Source organism: Capra hircus, chromosome 3 (assembly GCF_001704415.2).
Source record: "Capra hircus breed San Clemente chromosome 3, ASM170441v1, whole genome shotgun sequence".
Lineage (NCBI taxonomy): Eukaryota > Metazoa > Chordata > Mammalia > Artiodactyla > Bovidae > Capra > Capra hircus.
The window spans coordinates 105,665,449-105,688,359 of record NC_030810.1 but is presented as its reverse complement, the minus strand read 5'-3'; the positions used below and the strand labels follow the sequence as shown (position 1 = coordinate 105,688,359).

General features: G+C 54.5%; 1 protein-coding gene across 1 annotated transcript; it reads right to left on the bottom strand.

The window, feature by feature from the left end:
* On the bottom strand, positions 9,044–21,701 carry RHBG (Rh family B glycoprotein). Its single transcript, XM_018046290.1, has 10 exons — positions 21,437–21,701; positions 15,880–16,066; positions 15,267–15,417; positions 15,013–15,160; positions 12,058–12,224; positions 11,626–11,763; positions 11,379–11,512; positions 10,711–10,832; positions 9,650–9,723; positions 9,044–9,463 (listed from the first exon to the last, which is right to left on the bottom strand). Exons 1-10 carry the CDS (start codon positions 21,621–21,623, stop codon positions 9,404–9,406), a joined length of 1,368 nt encoding a protein of 455 aa, XP_017901779.1. The 5' UTR covers positions 21,624–21,701; the 3' UTR covers positions 9,044–9,403.

The following is a 22,911-nucleotide window of genomic DNA, read 5'->3' as shown; positions in this document are numbered from 1 at the left end:
TTCATTCAGCTTCCACAACTGCCAATCTTGTTTCATCTGCACCTCCATCTACTCTCTCCTGCCTCCCATGTCACTTTGAAGCAAATGCCAGCCTTCTCCTGTCATGGAGGATGTGATTTGAGCCAAGACCAAAGGAGATGAGGAAGACAGCCACGTGGCCATTTGGGAGGTGAGCATTCTAGGCAGAGGGAGCAAGTACAAAAGTCCTGTGCCCAGGATTCGAAGCTCAGGCTCCAGTCTCAGCGCTGCCCCTCCTGGCTGCGTCACCTACAGGAGTCCCCTCACTGCTCTGAACCTCGGTTTCGTCATCTGTGAAATGAAGCGTGTGTCTTCACCCCACAGGGAGCTTGTAGAGATGGGATGAGAATCTCCATGAGTGTTTTTAAAAATAGAGCAACGCAGGACTTCCTGGTGGTCCAATGGGTCTAGGCTCCCAGCGCAGGGAGCCCGGGTTCAGTCTCTGCTCAGTCGCGTCTGACTCTTTGAGACCCCGTGGACTGTGGCCCACCAGGCTCCTCTGTCCATGCGATTTTCCAGGCAAGAACACTGGAGTGGGGTGCCACCTTCCCCACCCAGAGACTGAACCTGTATCTCCTGCACTGGTAGCCAGATTCTTCACACTGACCCCCTGGGAAGCCCAGGTTGGGAAGCGGCTCTGGGGGTGGTTTCCTGCAGAGGGTTACCCCTGAACTTAGTCTGGCAGGTCACAGTGATGGGGAGGGAGCTTGGGCCCAGAGCTGGGCCATATTTGCTGGCCTATCCCTCACCCCCACCCCCATGGATGGGCCACAGGATCCCAGGCTGCTGGAAACAAGAAGAGGGCCAAAGGCCGATGGCCAACTGTTCTGAGAGGCTTGGCCCCCTTTAAAGAAACTTACCATCACCTCCACCTCTCTCCCAGGGTGATTATCACCCAAAGAGGCCTTTCCTGGGGGGAACACAAAGAGATCCCCCCTCTCCCATCCTCTAGGCAGCATAATGGGCCATTCACACTGAGGGGACCCCAGCCCCACACCTGGCCTCTCAGGCAGCCCCCGACAGCCCCTTTGTCCCAGGCCCGCCCTGCACACGGGTGTCAGTTGTCGGTGGCAGGGACGCCCTAGCCCCCAGCTGGAACACTCCTGGCCCTTCCCCCACCTCTCCAGCCGCCTGGACTCTGGGCTTCGTTTGGGGGAAACTGGGCCTACCATTCACCCCACACCGGCTCACTCGGAATTTCACTCCTCTCAAGAGTCCTTACAGAGCTATGGGAAAATGGGAGGGAATAATTAGGAAAATCATTAGCGTCTCAAGGCCCATCTGAGAGGGATTAAGGGATTAAAAGCCTTCCAACCAATCTCTCCTACTTTAAGGTTGTTGTAGCGGTTTTGTTTTCAGGACTTTTTTTTTCCTTTCTCTCCTTTTTTCCTGGGTCGAGGGGAGACTAAAGTCTTAGTGGATTCTTCCTTCAAAAGCTGCAGGAAAAAGTCAAGACATTGAAGTCTGAGGGGAGAAAAATGGGGAAGAGCAGGTGTGTGGGGGAGGGTCCCTTCCCAAGCTCTCCTGGGCCGCTTTGGGTCACTTCTCTGGACATGAGTGGATGGGGGGCGGGGTTGGAGGGGAAGCCCAGACATGCCTGCTGAGAGCTGACGGGCTCCCTTGGAAGGCCCCTGAGGGGCCTAGCCCTGCCTGCTGGGCCACCTACCTCCTTCTCCAAGTCATGGCTGATGGGGTCCAGTGGAGGCAAAATGGGCCAAGGGTTCCATGTGACACATCCTTCTCTGGAAGCCCAAGGCTGAAGGTCAGAGAGGAGGGAGAGAGGCAGAAAGGCTGCGTCAATAAAGTTTTTTACTGTTTGCAGGGAGCAACGTATAGCCACTGTCTTTGAGCAATGCACAGTCCAGTGGGGGTGCTTGCGTGCGTGCCAAGTCCCTTCAGTCCTCAGTTGTGTCTGACTCTGCAATGCTATGGACTATAGCCCACCAAGCTCCTCTATCCAGGGGATTCTCCAGGAAAGAATATTGGAGTGGTTTGCCAGGCCCTACTCCAGGGGATTTGTCCAGCCCAGGGATTGAACCTGTGTCTCTTATGTCTCCTGCACTGGCGAGCACAAGCCGTAGCTAGTGCTACCCGGGAAGCCCCTAGTGAGACTGAGCAGGCGAAAATGAACAGCTTGTTACAACACATCGTGAGGCTGGCTGAAATGTGAAAGGGGTGAGGGGGTCTACAGAGGCAGACCTCATCCAGCCTGGAGGGATTTGGGACAGTTCCCTGGAATGGGTTATTTATTTCTGAGCAGATTCCTAAGGCCTGGCACCTGGTAGTACTCAGCAGCTATGAGGGAAATGTTCCACTAAGACGCGCCATCCCCTTTTATAGGGAATGTCTCAATGAAATGGACCCCCAACCACAGGAGGAGAAATTAAATCCTATGTTACTTGGCTTAAGGCAAAGCTGGCATTTGGGTTGCAGGAGGGCAGAGGTGCACATCAGAGGGGTGCATCTAAGCTCTCCCTAAAGTCTTCATGAACTCCATCCTGACCCAGCCTCAAACATTCTGGGGAAGAAAGACGCTAGCTAGCATCATGTGACTCACATAGCACACCTCCCCCTCCACCCCCACCACACAGTCACAGCTCCATTTCTCTGGAAGGCTCAGCTAAACCCCCTCCGAACCTTCTGTGCCCACTGACCCTTGCCTTGAAGGCCTGAAGCCAGGTGGGGTAGGTACTGAAAGGGAGCAGTCCTTCCCAAGATGGAGTCAGGCAGGAGCAATCCCAGAGCCCGCACCTCGCCAATGGTGCGGGTGAGAGATGTTGGTGGCTGCAGCCCGCTTCAGCATTAATAGTAGCGTTTATAAATGATCTTAATTAGCAACTGCCAACAAGAAGCCCGGTTCTAATTCCACCAATAATCGAGGCTTGCGGGGCGTGGACAGGAACACGAGTGGGGGGATGGATGGGATGGATGGCTTGCAGACCCTGTTTAGCTTGCAGATACCGTGCAGCTGTGGAGTGCAGCTACCGCAGTGGCTGCAGAGATGGGAAGGAGGGGGACCCTGCCTCCCACAGGCTTCCACACCAGGGTTCCTTGACCCCCCACGGCGCAGCCTCCTCAGATGGTGTTGGGACAAAATGAAGCATGAGGAATTGCGGGGAGGAGGGGAGTCCTCTGTCTGTGCCTTCAGAGCCAGATCCCAGACAGCAGACTGTGGGATGGAGGCGAGCCTGTAAAAGCCCGAGTGAAATGAGCTAGAAAGGGATTGGGAACAAGCCCCACAGTGTCCAGGAGCCACATTCCTTGCTCTGGGGAGATGGATGGTGCTAAGCTGAGTAAGGAGGGGACACTGGGGTGGGGGTGGTGGGGGCAGCTTCTCTAACTGAGGGCTCTCTTACTGAGAAGAGCAGGGGAGGAAAAACAAACTTAAGAATCCAGCCTATGTCCTGGCACAACAAAGCCCACTTCCTCTCTCAGCCTCAGAGCCAAGCGGGGTCTGCTTGGATCCTGCCCAGGGACCTTTCCGAAGACCATCCAGAACAGTCCCAGGGAGCCCTGGAAATGCAGGCTGAAGAGAGAGAGCGCCACCTTCAGGGCAGAGAATCTCTGGGCAAGCCTGGGACCACCTGCAAATGGGAGAGTCAAGGAGGGGAGGATGTGTTCTGGGGTCCAGCAAGGGGAGGCTCTAGCCAGATGTGGAGACAAATGAGGACTTGGTTTGGCTTCTTTCAGAGGTGGCATCTGGGGGTCCTCAGAGTCTGGGCAGCCCCAAGTCAGAATGCTCTGAAGGGTTCCAGGTTGGAGCAGAGACCCAGTGAAGAGTTGCAAGGGAGCCTACTTCCAAGGGCTTCCCTAGCGGTTCAGTCAGTAAGGAATCTGCCTGCTGTGCCCGAGACTGCCTGCAGTGTAGGAGGCCTAGGTTCAATCCCTGAATCAGGGACAATCCCCTAGAGAAGGCAACGGCAACCCATTCCTGTATTCTTGCCTGGAAAATCCCAAGGACGGAGGAGCCTGGCGGGCTACACCCCCTGGGGTCACAAAAGAGCCAGACACAATTTAGTGACCAAATCACCATCACTTTCAAAGGTGGAGAGCAGAGGTGGATAGAACTCTTGACTGCTTCCCTAGTACATTGAAATGCCTCAGCTCCCAGCCCACATCCCTTGACCCTGCCTCAAACTACCCTCTTATCTAATAGTCTCTCAAATGCTCCCCCAGGAGGCCAGGCTCCACTGCCTGCACCCCGCCGCTGCCTCCCCAGAAAGGAGTTGCCATATGTGTTGTGCCTGGCTCCTCACAGAGGCCAGGAAGACAGAAGAGCCCCAGGACAAACCAGGAATGAGCAGGCCTCTGAGGCAGCCCTGTAACCCCTGCTTCCCACAAGACCCCTGCCCTACCTGCGTCTTCTTCCTCTTCCTCTCAGTTTTCTCCTGCCCTGTGAGCATGTGTTAGTTGCTCAGTCATGTCTGACTCTTTGTGACTCCGCAGACTGCAGTCCACTGGGCTCCTCTGTCCATGGAATTCTCCAGGCAAGTATACTGGAGGGGGTTACCATTCTCTTCTCCAGGATCTTCTTTGACCTGGGCATCAAACCCGAGTCTCCCGCACCGTGGGCAGATTCTTTACCGTTTGAGCCACCAAGGAAACCTGCCTTACTGGGACTGAGAACCTGAACTTCCCTGGTCAGTTCTCATTTTGCTGTTGCTCCCGTTGATTTTACCACCTCAAACCTTATGAGTCCCAGAAGCATCACTGCTTGAAGAGCCCAGGCACCATTTCTGAAACAGCTCTCACCCTGGAGAGAGCTAGGGTGTCGATCCCGAGCCTGTGCGGGAATTTAGGAAAGGTGAAATCAGGTCCTACACCTTGCAGAGCTGAAAGTCCATTTACTGGAGCTCAGCCTGCAAACACCCAAGAGCCAGGGCTAAGTTCCCAGCTAAAATGGACTCTGCTCCAAGCACAGAGTCTCTTGCCCACTGTCCAGTTATTTTCCTCCAGTGCCAAACAGTGCAATGTGTTAGATGGACACAGGCTCCTGGGCTGCGGGGAGAGGAACACACCTCTTTCACTTGTGGGAGGGAACTTTGTGCGGCACCCCCATCGCTGAACCCCTAGTCACTGGAGAAGCTTCAGGCCTGCATGGCTGGCATTTCTCCCATAAAAGGTGGGCCTTCTTAACTGGTAGCAGCAGAAGGAAGCAGGAAGGCAGCCTGGACTCGGCCCAGGGCTCACCCTGTCCAGTAACCTGTTTTGGGGAAAACATGAGTATTTCCCTCAAGGTTCTAGAAGGAAACTGGCTCCAGAGACAACCCAGATCAATGTCATGTGAAAAAGTGATGGAGATGGGGAGGGCAGTTAACAGGTAAGGAGGATGGGAAGAGCAGAAACTCTAGGCTAGGTTTAACCTTCAGGATACAGGGCCTCAGAGAAATGAACTGGTTTGTGCAGGCCATCAAGCTAGTGAGCATGGGGGGGGGTGGGGGGGGGAGCCAAGTTGAGGGCCCACCACGGTCTGACCCTAAAGTTAAGGTTCTTTGGGGAGAGGAGTAGGAGTGGAGGGAACAGGTGACCACCCCTCCCTTGCTCCAAGGCCTGATTTTGGTCGTCTTCTGCCTTCCTCCTGGAGCTGGCGGGCTCCGATGGGCGAACAGACAGCCTCACCGAGACAATGGCACTCTGTCCCGGGCGGGCGCTCCGGGACGATAGCTCATCCCTATGCAGGGGCCGCCTCCCCCACCCGGGCCTGGCCGCCAGCCCCTTTCAGGCGGTGGAAGACGCGGCGGCGGCAGAGGGGGATTCTCACAGGCCGTTGGACATTTGCATAGCCCGCTCGCCCGCCCGGAGACATTGGCCCGCATTGTTCCCGGGAGGCGGCGGCGGCGGGCGCACGGGCCGCGGCGCGCGGGGCGGTGCGGCGGACCCGGCTGGGAGTGGGCGGGAGGGCCAGACAAAGGAGACGGGGCGCCCGGAGTCGGGCGGCGGCGGGTGGGGGAGATCCTGACGGTGGGAGAGAAATATCGGGGTGAGGTGGGGGGAGCACGGCTGCCCGGTTAGTCTGTCCCGGGACCACCACCACCCCCCACTTCGGACACCCACGCCGTGTCTAATTCCTCCTCGAGCTGGGGCCACCGTGCGCCGTGATTTGAATCCCAATAGCGGGGCATCTCAGGCCTTTCCCAGGCTGCGCAGGTTCGGAGGGCGGGGTCCTCCAGAGGTCACAAGAGCAGCTCGGAGCTTCTGGCCTGGGGCAGTGGGGGTGGTGGGGCGGTCTGGCCACACAGGCACAGAAGCACCCTGAGGTCCGTGGGGAACCTTGGGCCTCTCCGCCAGATGTCTAGCCAGGAAGCCCTGTTGTCGCCCACACATACTCCAGAACAGTGACCAACTCCAGAAACCCTTCCCTAAGGGTTCTGACCCTGCTGGCTTGACACTGACCTCCGGCGCAGCTGGTCTCCCCCATCAGTGGGGCCCTGGGAGGCAAGCAGGGGCTCGGGGTCCTCGTCCATCATTGTCCCCAGAACTTGGGCACTGGGGCTGGACAGACAAGAGTTCATGAGTGGGCAAGTGTCTGATTGTCTTGCATTGAGAGTAATAATGGTGGTGATCAGAGGGGCTGTCCCTGAGGGGCAGAGGCCTCATTGTCCTGAAGAGGTGAGGAAGGAGCCCCCTTGGCCCCTGTCCCCGCCATCTCCTTGACCTGCTCATTGTCACCCTGTTGACCCAGCCTGAATGGATGGGCCACCGTGTGGGGGGGACGGATGGTGCTGAGCTAGGGGCTACAGGAAAGATGGGGGAGGGGCTCAGTCGCAGGGCAGCAGACAGGCTCCTAGGGTAGCCCAGGAGCTGGAACATTTCTTGCCCTCCGAGCTATCTGCCTGAAAACAGTGATGGAGGAGCACTCCATACCCAAACTGCAAACGGTGATGGCTTAGTCCATCACTCGGACTGAACGACCTATGGACTGCCCTCCAGGGTGCTGGGCACCAGAAGAAAAGCTATGGGAGGGAGAAGAGGAAAGAACAAGGGCCTGGTTTTGAAGAGTTCAGCCCTGGACAGAGTCCCCTGAGCCCTGAAGCCAGGGTTCTGGATCTTGTAGATCTCAGCAGTCTTGGGCTGTGAGCAGCTTTGAGGGAGTAATGGAGCCTCAACTGCTTGGCCATAGGATTTTCAGGGCCATCACTTGCTGGGCAGCTACCACCCTGTCCCTCCTTTCTCAAGGACCTCTTGGTGGGCCACCCTGGGACCTGCAGGTGGTGCTAGGGCTTCCAGATCTTTCATTCGACTAGGAATCCATCCTTCCAGTAGACCAGAGCTCTTTTCCCAAACCCGAAGTGCTGGGAGCCCCTCTGCCCTCTCCTGCCGCTCCCCAGGCTTCGGACAGGAGTGAACAAGACTACAGACCTCTTCCTCAAGACCAAACCCCAGGAGGGATTTCTGGGGCCTCCTTTCCTCCCTTAGAAGCTGGTAACTGTCCTCTCCCAGGGATGGTTCAATTGTCACTTCTTCAGGAAGACTCCCTGGATTAAGATGGGAGCAGTGACCAGCCTGGGCTGGAGCAGCCCCATTTAGTCAAGCCTGGAGGAGATTTGATTATGGTCAGAAAAGAACGAGAGTGAGCAGGAAAAGATCAGGTGGGAAAATGCCAGTGGTATGTGTAAATGAATACTCATGTATCGGAGCTTTACCCACCCAGGCAGGGCAGGGAGGGTCTTATCCTCAACTCTCTCCTTTCCTATAAGTCTTTCAGATCTCAGAGGACTGCTCGGGGAGCTTGGGGGCAGAACAGGTCAGCTGACTGTACCTGGATCTTTCCAGGGCTAGAGGGAAGGCTCTGCAGGATGGAATGGGGGATGGGCCTCTGCTTGTCCAGACTCCCACCCTCCTGGGGCTCACAGGACAGGATACCTTTCTGCAATCTCAGCAGTCATCCTTCTGCCTCAGCACAAGGATCTCCCTCCAACACACCGGTCCCAGCCAGCAACGGGGCAGGGGAGGCTGTGGAGGAAGGAGGGGAACTCAAGGGGAGGGATACACCAAGTCTGTTTGGGCCACAAAGAGGAGGGTCCCATGGGGCACTTGTCCCTCAACAGCCCTCCTTGTTCCTCAGCTCTGTGCTGTCCGCTTTCTCCAGCCCAGCTCAGTCCCTCTAACTACAGTGAGGATGAAGCCTCGTGGGAACACCTTTTGCGCCTATCCCAGGACTAGGCCCCAGAAATCCCTCCTGGGGTTTGGTCTTGAGGAAGAGGTCTGTAGTCTTGTTCACTCCTGTCCGAAGCCTGGGGAGCTTTTCCCAGCACTTCGGGTTTGGGAAAAGAGCTCTGGTCTACTGGAAGGATGGATTCCTAGTCGAATGAAAGATCTGGAAGCCCTAGCACCGCCTGACATGCGATGGGGACTGGGCGCTCAGAAGTCTTGTGGCAGCAATAGTGAGGACCAGAGCTGAAGCAGGCAGGAAGGCCATGAGGCTGCAGGAAGGACTTCCGTTCTTGGTAGAGGATGCTGGAGCATGAAGGCCCCATCTTCCTCTGCTGGGACTGGAGCGCCCTCTGGTGGTCTGATGGTGTCAGGCTGACGCAAGCCCGGGGCCTGCCTTCCCCATTCCCTACAGCAACTCTATATTGTCCCCACTCCTCAGACTCTGGACAAGGACCTAAGTTGGTGCCTGGAGGCTGGCTGCTTCCAGCTTCTGAGGAGTTAGTGGCAAAAGAATTCCCTATGCTACTCTTAAGCCTCCCGGGGCTCTCTTCCTACTGTTCAGAGGTCACCCAAGTTGAGGGTCAGAGTGGCATTCATTCTAGAATAGGAAGAGCTCTCTAGCAGACTGAGCTGTCTTGTAACAAACATTCACTTGCTGGAGGGGAATGAGCTCCCTGTCTCTGGAAGCAAGAAAGCACAGTCTGGGCATTGCCCTCATAGAAGACAGCATCCTAGGGGAATTTCCTTAGACTTGAGGAGGCAGGATGTTGTCACCAATCAGGTCTTTTTTCACCTGAGGTTCTAATATTGTGAGTTAGATGGTGTGAGAAACTCCCCAAATTCTCAATGCACAAAAACAAAGGAGTCAGAGTCCTTGGTGACCATGGTATTTATCATCCTCAGAGAGCCAGGCCCTGGCTCAGGCTTCACAGTAACTGAGTGATGCTGGTCCAGTGACTTAGCAGTCCCTCGAGTGCCTCACTTGCAGGGCGTGGGGTGGTGGGGTGGGGGTGTGTGAGGCTCTCTCCCCATCATGACCAGGTATAGCCACCTGGCTCCTCCACCATCTCCCCAGCCTTCCACCGCCCCTCCCCCAAGGCTCCCTATGGAAAGGAGCTCCTGTCTTCTTTCCTTCAGCAGAGGTGATGGGAGCTAATAATGAGGAGCTTCCCCAGGGTAGGCAGTCATCCGCTTCTAAAAGGAGAGCATCCTTCCAAGGGCTGGAAGCAAGTTAGGCCTGAGTCTCTGTTTCCTGTGATCCTTGGGCTAAATGCTCATGTTCCCCAGGCACCTGGAGGGCAGGGATGGAGGAGCAGGTGAAGGGTCAGCTCTCGAGGACGGAGACCACAGCTGAAGGGTGAACCCCAGAGGAGCAGGAGCCGGGGAGGAGGGAAAGAGACAGGTTGGACCAGAGGAGGCGAGGCAGGGAAGGGGGCGTCTGAGGGTGAGAGGGCCCTGAGGGGTGGGGACAGCTCACCTCCCAGTAAATCTGGTCCTCGTAGCACTGGGAGTCGGGCGGGGAGTCCAGGATGGGCAGTCTCAGCAGGAGCCCTGGTGGTGGTAGGGGACACTGTGTGAGGCTTTTTGCTGCCCCCATAGGGGAGGTTGCTACCCAGTACCACAGGGCACAGAGGAGCTGGGAGTCATGAGGTCAGTGCGATGCCTGGCACAGGCAAATCACAGTATTTATCAAGCACCACTTCTGCTAGGCCCTGTGCAAAATGCGTGCCAAAGCACTGCCTCCCGGAGTGATCACAGCAGCCGTGCAAGGTGAATAGGATCCCTGAATTACAAAGAAGGGGACCAAGGTTCAGAGAAGTGACATACTAAAGTGTGCACCGTGGGAACGGATCCAATAGTGAGTCTGTCATGAACTGCAGCTCGTAAGCTTTCTGTGGGCTCCTCTCCAAGAGGCACGCAGAAAGTGTTTCTTGAGTAAATAAGTATTAAATGAATGAATGAACTCTTATTTAAGGATAAGATCTCAAGGTGAGAGCAGGAAGATGGGGATACCGAAGCTGTTTAATTTTGAAGGCCAGACATCAGGAGGGACTGCTTGGCCTGGCATCAGTGGGCAGGCTGCCTCTGTGGAAGGTTTTTGTGCCCTAGTCTATGGATGAGCCAGCCAGGACTCTTCCCGCCCGGCCCCTACTCCAGCGCCAGCCCCAGCCCCGGAGAGGTGGCGCCCCAGGCCTCAGCCTGAGGTTGGGCTGCCCTCTAGTGGGAAGAGGGAGCAGCGCGCCAAGCCGCGGAGGAGAGGGACTGGTCAGCAGGCTTCCCACCTTCCTTTGCGACCAGAAGGGAGAAAGTACCTGCTTGGTCCTCCTTACCTGGAGGAAGTTACCCCTGAACACCATAACCCCACCCTGCACCTGGCACGATGTAGGTGTTCAACAGAGTAAGTGAATGTCAGGGGAATGGGATCGATCCAAAGGCCCTTCCTCCGGAGAACACCCGCTCCCCCGCCCCCGCCGCCCCCGTCTTCTGCCCTCCCTGGAGCTCCTCCTGCCAACTCCCGACCCAGCCAAGGTCACTCACCTCCAAGGCCCCCACCCACAGAGGCAAATGTCAGTGTGACAAACAGCCCGAAGAGCTGGTGCATGGCCTGAGACGTGGCACTGCGCTGGCCCTCGGCTATGAGTGGAAACACACTCTCCAGGCTGCAGGGAGAGGAGGGAGTGGGGAGACGGATGGAGCACGGAGCCAGGGCTGGTCAGCGCATCAGTGCCCTGCCCCGCTTTCTGCAGCAGCTGAAAGGGCCCTGGGGAGCCTGCCAGGCTGAGTCACCTCCAGGCCTTTGCTCCAACTGAGCCCATTGGAGGGGAACACCCTCCCATCCCCACTGTGTCAGCAACACCCTCACACCTTTCAAGGCTCAGCTTGAGGGTCACTTTTGCCTCCCCTCTCCTCTGAGCTGATGTGCAAAAATCTATCCTAAGGGTCAGTGTCTCTTCCTTGACCCTTTAATAATGACACTGTTGAAATCATTTATTCAACGACCTTCTGCTGCACCTGACGGAGGACCAAGAAGCCAGTCCCCAGTCTTGTTCACCCCAGTTTCTTCAGCTTCCAAGGTAAGAGAATAGACAGCTTTTTTTTGGTGGTGGTGGTGGTCCACAAAAGGAGGCAGAGACTGAGGAGTTAGTTCCGGGGGGATAATGATTCCATTGAGGATTGGGGGTGGGGTGAGGGTGGGGAGAACTCACCCATCTCCATAAGCTTCACTGGTGGCCAGCCCAGCCACAAGGCTGCCCAGGAGGGCTCCCAGGACCCCCGGCATCCCATGGAGGTTGTGCACACCGCATGTGTCTTGGACTTTGAGTTTGGACTCAAGGATGGGCTGGAGACAGGACACCAATCATGAGTCTCGTGTGCCCCCTCAGCCAGGCCTGCTGGAGAGGAGGAAGGGTGTGAAGACACCCTGCCCTGCTCAGGGCCCACGGGCTTACATACCGTGACAAACTTGTACCCCAGTGTGGAGATGGCCCCAGCCAGGAAGCCAGCTGCCAGAGCCCCAAAGGGTGTCAGCATCATTTCAGCTGATGTCCCTACTACAACCCCTCCGGCAAGCGCTGCGTTCTGCACGTGGACCTAAGGGAGCACAGAAGAGCAAGGCTCTGGAGGCCCTTTCTGATCATCACAGCCACACCCACCCCAAGCCCACCCGCCAGAGTGCCACCTGCTGCTTCTCCACCATCTAATCCTCTACCTCACATGCGGTCCTAGCCTCACCTCCTGCACTGGCCCCAGCGCCTCCAGCGTAGATGCAGTCCCCTGTGGCTCTGCCCTTACCTCTTCCCCTGGAGGATCAACCTTGCAGCGTCTCAGATCTCTCCCTGGCCTCCCGGCCCACCCCTCTGCCTCTCCCCACACCCTTCCCCATACCATGTCCAGCCGCCCATCCCCCCCAACAAGGGCTGACAAGGCGAAGGTGCTGAGGGTACTGGCGGCCAAGGAGTAGTATGTGTTGAGAGCGGTCCGAGGCTGCCCGTCCCCCAGGGCGGTGGGTGCAGAGTTGAAACTAGGCCAGAAGATCCACAGGAAGATGGTCCCTAAACGGTGGGCAGGCAGGCAGAAGGAGAGGCAGTAAGTGACTCCCTCACAAGGTACAAGTTGTGTTAACTGCAGTCAAGTCACCTACCCTCATCAGCCTCAGTTTCCTCATCTGTAAAGTGGGCATAGTTACACATACCTCAGGAAGTGAGGACTAAATGAGATGATGCATACCAAGTCCCTAACCACGGCCTGTTACTTTAGTTAGTGTCAGTCGCTCAGTCATGTCTGACTCTGCGACCACATGGACTGTAGCCCGCCAGGCTCCTCTGTCCAAGGGATTCTTCAGGCAAGAGTACTAGAGTGGTTGCTGCTGCTGCTGCTGCTAAGTCGCTTCAGTTGTGTCCGACTCTGTGTGACCCCATAGACGGCAGCCCACCAGGCTCCCCCGTCCCTGGGATTCTCCAGGCAAGAACACTGGAGTGGGTTGCCATTTCCTTCTCCAATGCATGAAAGTGAAAAGTGAAAGTGAAGTCACTCAATTGTGTCTGACTCTTCGCGACCCCATGGACTGCAGCCTACCAGGCTCCTCCACCCATGGGATTTTCCACCAAGAGTACTGGAGTGGGGCGCCATTGCCTTCTCCCACTAGAGTGGTTAGCTATTCCTTTCTCCAGGAGATCTTCCAGGCATCAAACACAGGTCTCCTGCATTGCAGCTGGATTTTTTACCAGCTGAGCCACCAGGGAAATCCAACCATGGCCTCATTGTTGTTGTTCAGTAGCTCAGTTGTGTCCGACTCTTTGCGACCCCATGAACTGCAGCACACCAGGCTTCCCTGTCCTTCACCATCACCTGGAGCTTGCTCAAACTCATGTCCATCAAGTTACTGATGCCATCCAACCATCTCATCCTCTGTTGTCCCCTTCTCCTCCCACCTTCAATCTTTCCCAGCATCAAAGTCTTTTCCAGTGAGTCAGTTCTTCACATCAGGTGGCCAAAGCATTGCAGCTTCAGCTTCAGTCCTTCCAATGAATATTCAGGGTTGATTTCCTTTAGGATTGACTGATTTGGTCTCCTTGTTGTCCAAGGGACTCTCAACTGTCTTCCATGGCCTAGCTGGTACTAAATGTCTAACAACTGGTACCACTGAAGGGTACTGGCATGAGAGGGCATTAGTTACTTGATTGAAAACCATGGGGGTTTGAAGTTTTTTTTACGTACCAGAAAAGGAAAGAAAAAAAAGGCAAAGGGCACCACATGTCAGGCACGAATCTGGTACTTGATATCTATAACAGGAAAATCATTTGTTTTATAACCTCAACTGCCACCTGGAGAGGGTGGGCCCTGGCGTGAGCACTGATGGGCTGGGCCTGTGCATCTCGGCAGGAACTGGGAGCTCCACAGGCCTTGCTGCCCTGTGAGGTTCCCAGGTCAGTCCTGAAGGGAAAGGTGGGGCAAGGGAAGAGGGGGGCTGGGGGCCCTGTGGGGCAGGGCCAGCATGGCAGAGAGGCTTGAGGGACTGAGGTGGGGGGCAAGGGAGGGTGACTGGGGCCCTGTGGGGCAGGGCCAGCATGGCAGAGAGGCTTGAGGAAGTGCCCCTTAGTCCTGAGTGGTCCTTGGGTTGCGATGTAACTTCTGCGTCTCCACAGTCTGCAGTGAAATCTACCACACATACACATGTGTCTTCTGAGAAGAGTTTTGAGAGGAATCAAGGAAGAGACCCATTTTCCTGTCTAGCAGGAGCTGGGAGGCAGAGGAAATCTGAGAATGTAAGCCTCCCAGGAAAACACAGAAATCTTTGGGAAGCCTTTGGACTTCAAACCAAACTTATCAAAGGGCAAGGAGGCCTCAGCTGGCCTAGGGTTCCATGTGCTCTGTTTCACAACACACCCAGATGTGAGCAAGAAACACAAGGCAAGTCTGTTTTTAAAGTAAGAATGGGCACTTCAGTAACTACTCAATACTACCTTCAAAAAGGTAAAATATCAATTTCCTTTCCTGACTCATCAGTGAATGGACAGGAGCAGAGATGCAGGCTTAGAAGAAATAGGTGGTGATGAGGGTGCTTGCAGGCCAGACCCTACTCCTCCCAGGGGTGACCTGTGACCTCTCCTTCTCTCCTGAGAGTGCCAGGGCTTCCAGGAAATCTCCTGGGAGGAAGTGTCCTCAGGAGGTGGGAGGCAGCACTAAGGGAACAGGCCTAGAGGATAGAGATGGGGAGAAGCTGAGTCTGGATGGAGAGAGAGGGGGAGAAAGAGGTGGGGAGTGGGGAGGGGAAGGGAAGCAAATTACTGCAGGGGCCAGTATGCCTGACTGAGGAGTCTGGTATGTGGGTAGGGGGGCCCTGAAGGCCTTTACACAGAGATAGGTACCATCAGACTTGGATTCAGAAAGGCCCCTGGGATGGATCTTGGGCATCCCTGGTGGCTCAGACAATAAAGAATCCGCCTGCAATGCAGGAGACCTGGGTTCGATCCCTGGGTCAGGAAGATCCCCTGGAAGAGGGTAGGGCAACCCACTCTAGTATTCTTGCCTGGAGAATCCCATGGACAAAGGAGCCTGGCGGGGTACAGTCCACAGGGTCACAAAGAGTTGGACAAGACTGAGCAACTAACACCTTCATGAACATTTTCTGGGAAGGAGCCCTGAGATCCATGAGCTCTGAGTTCTAAGAACCTGTCATAAAACTACCAAAAATGATAAGCAACGGTCCTCAGGCTCTGATGGAAGAGTCCGAGTTGGAAGGGAGTTCCCTGCCAGAACCCCAAGACTTATAGGTGGCACCCCGAGACCAGTCCTGGATATGAACTGGCCCCTTACCCACCACACCTCGGGAGGCCTCACCAATCATGGCAAAGAGGTCCGAATGGTAGGTGGAGCCCTGGCGATGCTTGCTCTTCTCCAGGTGGGGCCTATAGAGGACCCGGGAGAGGATCAGCCCAAAGTAAGCACCGAACGTGTGGATGGTCATGGAGCCTCCTGCGTCCTTCACCTGGGGAGGTGGGGCTGAGGTGGAGGGGCAGCCCCTGGCCCCAGTCCTACCCCATGCTCAGGGCCTGGCCATGTCCACTCCTCACCCCATCCCCATTCAAACTCACCTCCAGGAGACTAAGGAGGACAAACTCGTTGAGGCCAAACAGCACCACCTCCAGCAGGGCCATGAGCAGCAGCTGAACCGGCCCAGTCTTGCCCAGTATGGCCCCAAAGGAGATAAGCACGGCCGCAGCAGAGAAGTCAGCATTGATCATGCTGGGGGGTTCGGATGGGGAGGGTGAGGGGGGCTGGAAACAAGGGCAGTCCAGGGTGGGGAGGGGGTGGGGAGGCGGCAATGAATGCACCAGGCTAAATTCTTCCCTAGGAAGTGGGAAGGGATCATCTCCCTTTTTTGTGGAGCTTCTGGGATTTGGCAAACAAAGCCCAGGACAAATGGAAGAACCAGATTTTGAATCAACAGCGAGCACTGCCCTTTTCCAGGATGCTATCTATTCTCCCAACAGCTCTTGAATAATAAGGGGCCTAAAGGGAGGTGTGGGTCAAGGATGGGAGAAGAAATCAGACAACAGGAGCAGGCAGGGTACCTAAAAGAAATCGACTGATGGGTCAAAAATCTAGGTCAGGGGGCAGACTTGAAAGACCAGGCTTGAGCTGGGTCCCTTGGGCAGGGGGCTCCCAGGTAGACCTAGGGGAGCCAGGGAGGCCACTGCTGCCCACCTCTCCATGCCTACAAGGATGTAGCCGCCACGGAAGGAGTGGAAGAAACCCTGGATGAGCGTGGACCACTGCAGGGCAAAGGCGGCCAGGAGGAAGGTGAAGCCCACGCTGCTGAAGCCGTAGCGCTGCAGGAAGACCATGAGGAAGCCGAAACCCACGAAGATCATAGCATGCACATCCTGGAAGCCTGCGAGGGGGGAATTTGGGACTACTCAGGCCACCACCTAGCTACCAGTCAGCAATCCGGCCGCACCCCCCAGCTCTCACCAGCCATGCCACCTGGAGGCTGGAGCCAAGCCTATAAAATTCCCCGAGGCGTGGCCAGGCCTCCCAGCCTGGCTCACCGGTGCAGAGCTGCCCAGCAGTGGGACCCCCACCATCCCTGTTGTCCCAGGTCAGAGCAAGAGAGTAGAGCCTTCTGCTCTCCTCTCTACCCCACTCAACTGCCCAATCCCTGGGTCATTACGACCAGTGAAAAGCCCCACATTTCCTGTGTGATTTCCTGCAGCAGCCCCTGCCCTCTGTGATGGAAATTCTCTTCCCCTTCTGGCCTTTGTGCTGGAAGTTCATCTTGATATCTAACCTCCATTCCTCATACTTCAGAATCTATGCCTCTCCAGTTTTAGGGTTTTAAATTTTACAAATTAATTGATAAAATTACTGTTAACTTTGTAGAACTGTATAAAATAACTTTAATAACTTTGTTAAGAGGTTATCTCAGGGAAAAAAGGAATTGAAGGGAGGGGGAGGGCTGTTGAGCCATACAACTCTGGTGCAAATAACGACCCCTGGAGATTTGCAATATGGCCACTTATGGAAAAGAAGATTTATGGGAAAGATTTTACCCTATAGTTTGCTTCTTTCTATACTTTGGATATCTTAATTTTATAGATGAATCACTTGAAGTTTTTAAGTGTCAGTGGGGTTTCTGGGGAGGGACACTTGGGGTCTTTTCTGTTTGCTTTCCATTCTGTGTACAAAAATCTAAAATAATAAGCAGCCATATTGAAAATGAGATACATACAACAATTTGCTTTGTATTATTTTGTTTTGCACCCCTCCCACCATCTACTTGTAAACAGGGCTAGAAACACAACCTCGGGTGATATGCAGCCAGTGCATCTCGTCCTGTTTCCTTTGTCTTGGGTCTATGTATCAGTAATGCTGTGCTATCCTTGGCTCTAATTGAGAAACACTAGAGGAACATTTGAGTGCATTATTGCATCTGTTGTAAATAACTTATTGAGAAACAGGGTCAACCAACCATGACCCTAAACTCTCCTTTCATAGCTCCATGTGGGAAATTTCTCCTGGAACTTAGTACTAGGAAATGTCATCTCCCCTAAGGAACAAGGAACTGATCTGCTTTCCTTCACTCATGTGTTAGATGTTTACTAAGAAGTCATAGGACTAAAAATAAATAAACAAACAAAAAAACCTAAGCAGTCATGCATCAGACTCTGGAAATGTAGCTGTTGCTGGAAGACAGACATCAAAGGAATCAAAGAATCACGTATGTGAGGCTTCCTTTATTCTGATGAGAACATGTAACTGTTCATATTTCCCCTTTTTCTTGGCTGCCGGTAGCTCAAAGCTACATTGGAATTTCAGCTCTATCAGCTATAGACCTTCACAGTGTTCATTATTTGCGTTCTTCTCTGCTTTTCTTTCCTTATTCACATGTTTTTGTTGTAAATGAATTCAAGTAGAAAGAGGCAGATCACAAAGAAAAAAAAATCACTATCACCTTTTTTGTTTAAAGGTAAAGAAGCAACAACAAGGGATTTCCCTGATGGTCCAGTGGCTGAGACTCTCTGCTCCCAATGCAGAGGGCCTGGGTTCAATCCCTGGTTGGGGAACTAGATCCCACATGTGGCTACTAAAGATCCTGAGGGCCACATCTAAGACCCAGCACGGGCAAACAAATAAATGAGAACCATCAACAAGCCAAATATGTACTACTGAACTTTAGAATGCAATCAATAACTTTGAGAGAAGCAAATCTGTGTGTGAGTGTGTGTGTGTGTGTGCTGAGTGTGGGCTGATAGGAAAGGAGTTTGCCAGCCCCTGCAGAGGGTTGGGTACACGCAGCCCCCGCAGCCAAGGGGGTGAAGGTCCATTGGCCCCATTAGATGTCCCCACCACTGTGCCCCTTCTCCAGCTCTGCCCACTCCTCAGTTGCCCAGATCGCTCTTCCCTTTCAGATCTTAAAACCCAACAGAAAAAGAGAGGTGTTGTTTAGATCTCAGTATGCAGCCTTAGTTCTTTCAGCCTCCCCACCTGACTTGCTCTCTCCTTGTGCAAACAGTAAAGGGGAAGCCATGTCTGTTCGTTTGCCCAAGGACAGCAAGACAACACAGGGGGCTGTGTCACAGGGCTCCGTGCCCAAACCGCTCCAGAACTTGTCTTAAATAGCAATAATATTTACATCTCCCACCTGGGGTTTGTTTGGAATCAAAACTCAATCCAGTGGCTTTTCACCTGGAATCTAAACACCAAGAAATCTCCTTTCTTCGTTCCATTCCATGGAATGTACCACACAGACATTCTCTGTGAGCTGTGGAGGGTAAGGAGCTATTCCAGCTGGAGACAGGGGGATAGATATGATGACCCCTCAACATTCCCTTCAGGGGATCCCTGGGTCCAGCAGCATGGAGCCTATTTCCCATCACATCCCCAACCCTTCCAAACCCATGCACTTTTGGCTGGAGAGAAGATAAAAGCCCTCCAGGGCCACCTATCACCCTCCCTCCTTCCCTTACTGCCTCTCTCCAACCCCACCAGATGATTCCTGAACAAAGTCAGACTGTAGGACAAGGGAACAGTGACAGCTGGGGCTTTAGCATCTCACAGAGCTGGCTTTAAATTCCAGCACATGCATGCCCACACACACACACACACACACACACACACACACGCCCCTACACGTCTCACTGTGTGACCTCGGACAAGTCACTTAACCTCTCTAAGCCTCAGTTTCCTCATCTGTAAAGTGGGGATATAAAATATGAGAAGCAGGAAAATGAGAGTGGTGAGCTGGGGAGGCCATCTCTCCCCACCACTCCACCTCCACCTGCCTTTAAGAGGGCAGATCAGGCTGTATTCTCCTAAGAGTCACAAACCACTCTGGTCCTGGTCACACTAACCCCTATCCCCGCCTCAGGAAGATCCTGTTTCCATCTGTCCTAAACCCCTCTTCTGGCAAGTAAGGTCTCAGAGACAGACAAAAAAGAACCTGTCCATATTTTTTCTTAGAACCCTTTCTCATCTTTGCTTCTGTGTCCCCTGCACACTTAGACTTTCCCCCTCTTATTTTCCATGGCTTATCTCATGGAATAAGAGGCTTGTAATGTGGGGGAAGTGCTGAAGATGCGGAGTCAAGAGGCCGGGTTCTAGGCGGGCTGACATGCTGTGTCATCTTGCACATTACCGCTCTGGTTCTCTCTCCACTTCGGGGAGGAGCGAACCAGCTGGGCTCTGAAGGCCCTTCCTGCAGAGATAACAGGCAGACACTCAGAGCAGCCATGCCCTTGGCATTGGCTAGTCCCACTGCTTAACAACAGCGGCAAAACTCCCTTTTATCTCCCAAATCAAAGGGCAGTGGCCACACCACCCTCTGGCCCTGACCACTTCTCCTGGACACAGGGACGATGAAGACTCGGCGCATCAAAGCCCCAGGCTCCAGGGACCTCATACCTCCCTCCTTTCCAACCCATCCCCAGGGTCCCAAGTCCACAGGGACAAAAAACTAGTGCAGAAAGAGGTAGGATTCCCACTGCTGTTCCTCTTACTGCAATCCAGGGACAGAAAGCTGTGCATTCAGCAGAGTTTATCATGCAACGCAGGGGCAAGGACGGTCAAGGAGGCCTTTGAAGCAAGCAGGGCTTGGAGGCCTTGATTGAGGCCCATGGGAGAAGCAAACAGGGGGTCATGACAGGCAGCCAGGTCAGACTCTAGAGCAAGAGCTTACAACTCTCAGTCCAGGGACTGTTCCCCCTCCAACTCCCCATCTCTCTGGACAAATGCATGACCCCAAGAGCCTCCCATCCCAGCCCTGTGGCTTTGATCTCAGCATCCATGACTCACTCATGCAGCTAGAATTGGGGTGAAATGTGGGGAAGGAGGAGCTGTAGCCCTCTCTGCCTAGGACCAAGCCTCCACCAACACTTTGGCCACCTGATGCAAAGAGCTGACTCACTGGAAAACACCCTGATGCTGAAAAAGATTGAGGGCAGGAGGAAAAGGGAACGACAGAGGATGAGATGGTTAGATGGCATCACCGACTCAAAGGACATGAATTTGAGCAAACTCCGGGAGATGGTGAAGGACAGGGGAGCCTGGCGTGCTGCATTCCATGGGGTCATAAAGAGCTGGACATGATGAAGCGACTGAACAAAACCGAGCCTCCACTTCACCCTCTTGATTTTCAGCACTATGAGCTTCATTGTGTTGGGGTTGGGGCCGGAAGAGAGTCAGGTGAGGACAGCTGCCACCAGCTCTGCACACAGAAAGGAAGGTAATAAAAGCTGGGATTTTTATAGGAGACACCCACATTCTGGGCCTTGTTTGAATGTATATCTTTCAAACAGAGGCACCTTTCTTCTCATTGCTCAGCTGGGGAAAACTGAGCTTAGAGACCTGCTCAAACATTTGTAACAAACCCTGGGAGATTTGGTGCCACTGGTCCTAGCTGCCCAGGGCCTAAGTCACAAGGCTGGTCCCCCAACCTTGAGGGAGAGGCTCTGTCCTCAACATGAAGGAGGGGCTTAAACTTCCCCTTCCTGGGCCTTGTCAGCAGGCAGGTAAGCTGCAGTGCTAAGAGCTTAGGGTGACCACGTCCTAGTTCCAGCTCTGTCACTCACTTACTAGGTGATCCTGAATAAATCACAGCCCCTTTGAGCCTCAGCTTCCTTCTCTGTGAAATGGGTTAATAAGACTGCCTTGCCTCCTCCTCAGGGCTGTGGGGCGGCTACTCTGTGATTGGCTGGTGGCTCCTTACATCATTTTTTCTATGACTCTGGAAGAGCCAGCTTTGGGGGACTGGGGAAGAACCGTCTGAGCCCACTGGCCTCGGCTGCCTTCACAAGGGGACGACATCACTGCATCAGGACGATATTACCTGCATCACTGTCTCCCCTGCCCCACCCCCTACCTCCCCTGCCCAGAGGATTTCTTTTTCTCCTTGTGTTCAGGGTGGAGGTCTGAGAAAAGACAAAGTCTCTAGGCAAAGCCCAGCTAGGCCAACGAGAGAGTAGGTAAAGCTGGAGCTTCAGATTTGGGTTCAAATCCCAGCTCGCTCACTTCTAACAGCAAAACCCTGAACCAGCTCAGTTTCTTCATCTTTGTCTACTTCACAGACTAAAGGAGAAAATGCATGTGCCGCCCTTGGCATAATACCTGGAACGTGGCAGACACTAGTGAAAGGATATTATTATAAATCTGGGGCACCTTCATCTCAAAGCAAGAGGGTAGCCCACCTAGGGGTAGATCTGGGCTCCCTCCCAAGACACCAGGGAAACCGGGTCTTAGCTCCCCGCGCGCCCTCACCCGCACTCACTTGGGTAGCGAAAGTAAAATTCATTGTCCGCGTTACTGTGGTTGCCCCAGTGCCAGAGGGCAGCATCGGTTTCACGGTTGTAGCGGACAAAGACCGCAAAGAGGATGGCGGTAGCGCCCTGGAGGAGGAGGCAGAGCAGGGGCAGCTGCAGTCGCCGGCCCGCGGAGCGACGGGGAGACCAGGCCATGGGACAGAGGCTGCGAGTCTCCGACTCGGCTGTGGCTTCAGGCGCGTGGCGAGAGCAGACACTCCCGGGGCGGGCGGGGCGAGCCAGGCCCCGCCCACTGGACTAGGCCCCGCCCATCACTAGAAGGCTTGCCAGAGCCTTCTTGTCCGCGCTCAGTTACCTAGCCCAGTACCCGGAAGCGGGTGTTGCGGGCAAGGCGAGGGCCTGGGCCCCAGACGTGAGGCGGGGCGAGGAGTGGGAGAGGTTGGGGCGTTCGTAGCCCCAAGTCCTTTTTCCTTTGGCCCAGCTGACCCTGATGCTGTTCCTGTTGGGACAGATCCTTGGAAATAACCCTGGAAAGGCTCCCTGTGTCCTGCCCTGCTCCGGCACAGCTGCGGGACCGGTGGGGGTGGAGGGAGAAAGAAGGGAGGGCACCCGCCCCCTCAAACATGATGTTAGTTTAGAGAATGTTTCCCAAAGAAAAAGCGACCTCGATGGGCTCAGACTTCTCCCACCGGACCCCTCCAGGGTGATACAAGAGAGGGTTGAAGTGTTACTCAATCTTCCCGCAATTGAAAAACCAATAGAGAACGGAGATAAAGAAGCGGCTCTGTAGGCACTGATGATTAATGTGGCCAGGGAGGTCTGAGTCTCGACAGTTGAGTTCCTTACCCCACTCCGAAGCCTCCTCGCATCTACACCCCACCACACTTCTAGGACAGAAGGCTGAACCTGGGAGCAGGCTGGGCAGGGGCCCACTGAAACCTGGGTTCCGTGAACACCCAGTGTGACATGAGAGGTTCTGGGCTGCCCCCAGCAGCTGGAAAGACGGGAAGATAGGTGGTAGGAAGGTCTCCTCAGTTAAGAGTCAAGAGCCCCTTGTTAAGGGTTTGTATTCACTGGCGTCCTGGTAGACAAACAACGAGGAGACAGCTGTTAACCGAGCACTCTCTGTGCGCCAGGCTTTGGGGATGAGCCAGATCACCCCTCCCTCCAGGAGCCACTGTCCAGTTAGGAGAGAGACATTTAGGAGGGAGTTGAATTGCCATCGGGGTAAATATGTGACCCAGGAATCACAGAGACTGTGGAGCCCAGAGGATAAGTTGCAGAGCCTACAGTAGGGATAAGGAAGGGGTCTGGGCTGGAGAATTGCCTCCTGGGAAGTGGTGCCTGAAGGCAGCCTGGAAGGGCAACCTGGAAATTGAGCAAGTGCAGAAAGGAGAGGAGACATCTCAAGAAGGGACCCACACAAGCAGAAACCGTGGGCATGTTCAGGGTGCTCAGAAACTGAGTTTGGGCCTGGGTGTCA

Excerpts from the sequence above, each read along its gene's own strand:
- RHBG (XM_018046290.1), bottom strand. The coding sequence starts at position 21,623 with ATGGCCTGGTCTCCCCGTCGCTCCGCGGGCCGGCGACTGCAGCTGCCC. Across the intron at positions 12,225-15,012 it reads GGACCTCTTTGCCATGATTG|GGACCATCTTCCTGTGGATC; the intron begins GTGAGGCCTCCC and ends CCCACCGTTTAG. Across the intron at positions 10,833-11,378 it reads AGTGAAGCTTATGGAGATGG|CCTGGAGAGTGTGTTTCCAC; the intron begins GTGAGTTCTCCC and ends CTCTCCCTGCAG.